Genomic DNA, 6,662 nt, shown 5'->3' with positions numbered 1-6,662 from the left:
GTAGCAGTTAGTCAAACAGCCCTATACATCGACATCCGGGCTTCAATTTGCAATGCTTCGTCAGCAGGGCGTACAAGCTGACTCAGGAGAAAGAGGTGTTGGGGAGGATTTATGTGGCTTACTTCAGCTTTTTTCTGAGCAACAAATATAAAATAAATAAAAAAATTAAAGGATTTGAGCCTTTGGCGTTTTCAAGTATTCATGCAGATTCATTACATAAATACATTTAATTTCCAAATTTTCAACACTATCTCATAGAATTTTAAAGACCCCTGCTGTGTGTAACTGTGTAACATTTGATCAGCTAAAGAGAGTAATAGTTCAGTAACATAGCTAATTTAAATGAGAGGTGATCTAAAACAAAGCAGGGTTCAAGTTTCTTTTAATCCACCCGCCTCCCTTTCAATTAATTTGGCGCGTTATACACATGGCTTTTTGAGGCAATCTCAAAATGACAATTTAAATTTGAAAAATGTATTCCAGTTGTAATGGAGGTGATTAAACACAAACTCAGCTCGAGTAAATGGGGTAAAAGTTTTGTCTCCTTAAAAACAAAATGAGTCTGCACGTGACAGTAAATCAAGAAGGTCTTACAAGAAATGTCGGTAATCACGGGGCCGGGATTCAATTTAAGTGTAAATTAAGGGCCACCCATCAAGGGCTTATAGAATTAACTGTAATTTATTAAAATGTTGAGGATCCGAACCGAATCTGTTTTAGGCAGAGTTATATCCCTATACACATTCACCTTAATACTTCTCTCAGCATAACACACACAAATTACTTGTAAACGTGAACGTTGAAATGTGTCTTCACAAATTTTGTCCACGCAGTTTTGTTAAGAAGACACGTTTAAATCGAGCTCCATTGTTTGCTAAATTGAAAATCGTTATAATTGGAATATGTCTGAGTTCTTTGGACTTAGTTTAAGTTACTTGGTCACCATATTCATCATAAATTGTTTGCAAGACATGATCGCTTACTTACAAGGTAAAGGTGTTGCTGTCAGTTGGCGGGATTTTCATGCCAAAGCAAACAATGGATTTTACTATGTCCATTTCAGGTGAAGTACTTTCTCTTAAAGAAAACTTGATTTTCTTTACATGTCAAAAAGTTAAAGAAAAAGTGGATTTAATCCTTCGGTTTCTTTTTATTACTAGAAAAAGAAAACAAAATTGGAGGTAAAATTACTTGACAAGACAAATTAGCAACTAAAAGTTTACTTTCAGCGAAGTGCAGAAAGTTAAACAGCTACCAATTTCGCTTTATGTTTTGCACCGGAGCATTCATGGGTATTTGCCCTAATTTTAAAGCAAAGAAAAATTACAAGTTGCCAAACACATTGTACTTTTGAAATTCCAGGTTTTAACAGAAACAAAATCGTATTAATTTGGTAGTTGTGAAGTTGCTGAAAGATCTTGTAGCTATCATGTTTCCTCCGTCAACATAAAATCATAGTTAAATGCACAGTTGAAGGAAAGCCAATTATGGACAACTAGGAAACGTAACTTGCCTGAACCTCACAACTTAAAGGCAGAATTGCATTAGATAAAGAGTTATGTTTTTAGCAAAGCGCTCACTCAGAGAATCCATTAAACCAATAATCAATTGTAGGTCCAGGACGAGTGAATCAACTTGGTGGTCTTTATATCAACGGAAAACCGTTACCAAAAGAAACAAGGCAAGAAATCGTTGACTTGGCCCGACTCGGGGTTCGGCCGTGCGACATCAGCAGACAGTTGAAAATTACCCATGGCTGCATCAGCAAGTTGCTGTCGAAATATCAAAAAACCGGATCGGTTGACCCCGGAGGAGCTAACGTCGGTAGACCAAGAGTGATTACTCCTCGAATAGAGCAGAAGATAGAGAAGTATAGGCAGGAACAGCCAGGAATCTTCTCCTGGGAGCTGCGAGATCGTCTTCTTCGCGAAAATGTCTGCAGCCGAGAGAACTTACCTTCACTGAGTTCTATCAGCCGACTGATCAAACAAAAAATGATGGCCTCTGCTGCTGGTTACATTTTCCCTCATTGTAATAATCAAGTACTCGATACACAACCCCGTACAGAGAGCGCCGAGTCACACACTGTTCCAAACGATCCAGGTAAGAACTATGTCTCATTTATCTAGGATTGTAAGTAATTCTCGAAAATGGAAAAAAAGATACTTATATTCACTTACACATAATGCTCTCCTCAACAAAGGAGAGCTTTTATTTTGCTCACTTTAATAAACGTTTGTAAGTTTGTGCTGGTAAAAATAGACAAAAGAAATGACTCTACTTCCTAACATAAGCCCTTATCTAGATTTCTGTCAGTAAGTGTTAGATATATTATGTTTAAAGCAGCAAGTCGGATCTTGTTTATCACAAGTACAAACACAAATCTAAATTTTTAATTTCCAAGGGGGCCCTACTTTATGTCGTCATGGTCTTGGTAATTTAGATGTCCACAATATATTAAATATTTGATCCCTGGGGTCAAACTTCGCCGTTTATTAGAAAAAATCCTTTCTTTGGAAACATTTAGACGAGGTTTGTTTTTGCTCATTTTACACCCCAGAGCTCTTCCCTTTTGCATATGACTTTAGGACTTGCGCAGTTAAACCAAAGGCCCCGAGGTCGGGAATGTCAGAAGCTATCACTGCCATATCGAAATTATATATTGTACATGTTAATTTGCAAATAGGTGATGAATTGTCATTATCAATGTCATTACCAGTGGCACGTGGTACGTTGCATGCGGAGCGTCATTGCGCGCGCAGTATCGCAAAACGAAACGATGTATTTTCCCTCTGAGCTTGTCATTACAAACCCCTTGTGGATATGATATAAAATATTCATTATGTCTTGAAGATCTGACAGCTGGCACCACCCAGGAAGACCCAGTATTAGACAAAGAACGCTTTATGACTCACCGAAAGCGTCGACAACGCGCCAAGTATACCATACATCAACTGCACGAGCTGGAGCTGGAATTTGAGAGGAACCCATATCCTAATGCGTGGGATCGCGAGGAAATAGCACAGAAACTAGAAATCCACGAGACTAGAATCCAGGTGCGTGCCAGGGATGATTTCATTAGGCATACCGTTTTTAGTTCGTTTTTGGTAACGAATCTTTTAGATTGACAAGCAACACCCTTTGCAGGACACTAGTCGCTAAATCACACTAATTACACCAATTGCTGCGTACTAATTGCTAATCACAGCACTGATAACTGCTATAGAATATAATAACGTCATTGACAAGATAATTAGACACATTGTAGGAAACATTTATGAGCCCGTTTAACTGACAAAGTTAACAGTTAGAATGCCACAAGACATCAGTGTTAAGTAAGTGGATGAACAACTGTAAACGGAAAAAAAGGATAGCATTTTAGTCTACTATAATTTCTAGACCTGAAACAAACTTACTTATTTTGAAACAGATTCATAAAACAACAAACAAAGACAAGGAGACAGAAAGTCAGACCTCGAGATAAACAAACAAAGAAACTGTGACAATAGTTTTTTTTCCCACTGTAAGCCGGCCGGAGAGGGAAACTGTAACTTCTTTGGTATAACGGCGGGAAAACTAGCTCACTTCACTCGGGGAAACTTAGCTGGGCAAGTCGATTAGCCTGCGGTAATGGAATCTCGTCACAAATTCATGGTACCTTCGGGATCTGCTACATGGACTGCAGTGAATCACACAAAGCTGGATCCGCACAGTTTAATCACAACTAACAAAATCAACTTAACACTGAATTACAAGCAGGGTACATTTGTAACTAGCGGAGCTATTCAAAACAGTTTCACAACAAAAGGAACAATTGACTGACTACGGCAAACGTTTATATTGTCGGGAAAGCTAGCAAAACCGGTTAAACTCTTAACCGAGAAACAGCAAACAGTATAGAAACACTGTTACAAAATCTGCAGTGTTCTATTATGTGATAGGATACGCAACGAAATTCTATTCAAAAAGCGAAAAAAGGCTAGAGCAGTTAGGAACATATACAAAAGTAAAAGAACGGAAAAGCAAACAAAAAGTGAGGGCCTATTGTGTTAACAATAGTTAGGCACTCAATTGTTTAAACGCAATTACCCTATTTACACAATATTTTAGTGCAGCTAAGTAATCATTGTTTGCATCCTATTACACTACTATTTTCAATCAATTTCTAGTTTAATTCTACTGAATGTAAATTCCCCCGTAAAAACAACAACAAAACAAACAAAAAAACAACAAAACAACAACAACAACAACAACAACAAAAAGACAAAAAAAGAAAGAAACAAAAGAAAACAACAACAAAACAAAACTGCGTTGCCGGCTCCCTTTTGTTTGAATCTTAAAATCTTATAACACTGTAACACTTAATTTTTTTAAACCAATATTTATGCAGGGGCATCCAGGTTAGCATAGCAAGTTTAAATTGCACAAATCTAACAAAATTTACAGGCGATATAACTGTATTATAAGGTTCTTCCGAAACGTCAGGCAAATAAAAGTTAAGATTAAGCTTTAACGCCATCTTAAGCAATAATACAATTTATACTAATAATACCATTTATATTTTATATGAAGTTATAACCTATATGTAACCGTATGTATAGTTTAATATTATGTCAGGTCTTATTGCCGATATACTCTACATGATCCTTCCAGGATAGGGTGTAGTCTAAGAGGACCCCAAGATATTTGAAATTATTTACTAGGATTTGGGCTACCACGAACTTCTCATGCGTGCAAAATAACATAATCGTAGTCTTAACTAGGTTAAGTAAAATTGGCATGGAGCCATCCGCTGTACCGGCAAGGTCTCATCAGCATCAGTTCGTTAACAGTTGCTGTCTTTATCATCATTAGGTGTGGTTCTCAAATCGCCGAGCGAAAGGAAGAAGAAAGCCTTCCCTGGATGCACAGGCAGCCCATCGTACCTCGCCGGTGATGTGTACATGTCACAGGTATCCAGCCCCGCTCCTGGCTCCATGGGTGATTGAATCCGGACCTCCAAGACTGCTCTTTCATCCACCTGGCTATTGGGGGTATGAGTCCTCATGAGAAACTATGAATAATACTGTCGCAAACTTACATTCCAGGGTTTTGACCAGTTGATCAACAAAGTTAAAGCAATATTCAAGTTTATTCTGCATGGTATTACGTTGGTTTAATCCCCAGTGTAAGTAGAGAAGCTAAATTGTAAAGGATGGGGTAGGATACAAGTTCTTTACTGACTGTAGCAGTATTGTATTGATGAGCTTTCTGTAAACGGGTGTGGAACTGATTTAAGAAGTTCTTACGCATTCTTTCCAGTTTGTGAATTCAGTTTATAGAAAAAAGGAAGAAATAAACTTAATGTTGCACTTCCTTTGCGTTCATCCGTAATACAGTGGAACCCCGCTCTACGGACACCCGGATATTACGGACAGTTTCGTTTTCCTGACGAAAAGCTCATATATTTTCTCTAAAATTAGCCCGCTTAATGCGAACACTGGTTAACTGAATACGGACAACGGACACATTTCTGTGTCCCGAGGGACAAAACTCTCATACATTGTCAACCCCGCTTTATGAACGATGGTTATCTACACACTGTCGTGTGCTAATTGTACGTAGCCAGATTTCTTTAGGTTGATACGATTTTATAACCAAAAGACAGTGGCACAAAAAAAAAAAAAAAAAAAAAAAACCGTGACATGATCAGTCTGGCTTTCCTCCGATGTTTTACCCTTGTACTGTAGTCGTTTTTAAAATAAAAATTTCTGCCTACTATGCCTACACAAAAGTTTCACTTCCTTGTCATTGCTTGTATCCTTCTTCCTCTTTGACGTCCTTTCCTTACCGCTATCAGCATCAGCCGCCGCACGGAGACTGATGGGGATGAAGACTTTGATTGGATTGTTGTGTTTCAAGAACAATAAAATAATGTTAGCCCGAGACTATGATAATCGAGCGTGAGGTTTCTTTAGTTTGAAATTGTTACAGTTACGGTTTCTGTACAGTTGAGAAATTTAACAACGTTTTGCTGTCGAAAAAATGTCTGTTGTAATTCTTTTATCGATAAAACATGTTTGTGACGTTTTTTCTAAGAGCCCGCTTAATACAGACACCCGGATAATACGGAGACTTTGACATGTCCGGGTTCCACTGTACCTTTTACATAACCAAAAGTGTTGTTACTCGAATGGATACTCCAAAACAAGATTGGACGCGTTATGATATTTACACAACAGAAACCTTACCTCAAACGGTAAAAGAAGTTTAAAAAAATGAAATTAGTGTTTGCCTCGAACCCGGCCCATTTGCCTCACATCTTCTATCCACATCCACTGGACCAAAGAGGGTCAGCTGACGAAAATGGTAATTTTTAACTCATTTAAGAGAGTTCAGGCCATGACAACAAATGACAGCTAACCGTTTTTTTAAATCAGTGCTTAGGCCTTAATACTGCGAAACCCCCAAAACGGATGTTCTCTTCCTAAATGGAGCTCTATTCTCTCAATTCTCTGCCTAACAAATCACGAGAATATTACGTTCTGTAAACACCATAAGGTGTCCAGCCTTGTTTTGGAGTATACATTCTAGGAACTTTTCTTGTTTTCTTAGTACTCACATGTATTTACTGTCTTCGTTTCCCAACCGCTTGTTAGCCATGATAACAAATGATAGCTAAA

General features: G+C 38.0%; 1 protein-coding gene across 1 annotated transcript; it reads left to right on the top strand.

The window, feature by feature from the left end:
* Window positions 1-1,012: 1,012 nt before the first annotated feature.
* LOC146476972 (paired box protein Pax-3-like) lies at window positions 1,013-5,384 on the top strand. The gene is made up of 4 exons (XM_085114121.1): window positions 1,013-1,063; window positions 1,615-2,103; window positions 2,854-3,056; window positions 4,855-5,384. Exons 1-4 carry the CDS (start codon window positions 1,024-1,026, stop codon window positions 5,047-5,049), a joined length of 927 nt encoding a protein of 308 aa, XP_084970247.1. The 5' UTR covers window positions 1,013-1,023; the 3' UTR covers window positions 5,050-5,384.
* The last annotated feature ends 1,278 nt before the right edge of the window (window positions 5,385-6,662 follow it).

This window comes from Pavona decussata, unplaced genomic scaffold (assembly GCF_977016875.1).
Source record: "Pavona decussata unplaced genomic scaffold, jaPavDecu1.1 SCAFFOLD_72, whole genome shotgun sequence".
Taxonomy (NCBI): domain Eukaryota; kingdom Metazoa; phylum Cnidaria; class Anthozoa; order Scleractinia; family Agariciidae; genus Pavona; species Pavona decussata.
Note: the sequence above shows the minus strand (reverse complement) of the source record. Positions and strands in the feature narration are given on the sequence as shown.

Bases quoted from the DNA above. Each gene is read 5' to 3' on its own strand.
- LOC146476972 (XM_085114121.1), top strand. From the start codon at position 1,024: ATGCCAAAGCAAACAATGGATTTTACTATGTCCATTTCAG. The intron at 1,064-1,614 runs GTGAAGTACTTT...AATCAATTGTAG, and splicing joins TTTTACTATGTCCATTTCAG to GTCCAGGACGAGTGAATCAA. The intron at 2,104-2,853 runs GTAAGAACTATG...TATGTCTTGAAG, and splicing joins CACTGTTCCAAACGATCCAG to ATCTGACAGCTGGCACCACC.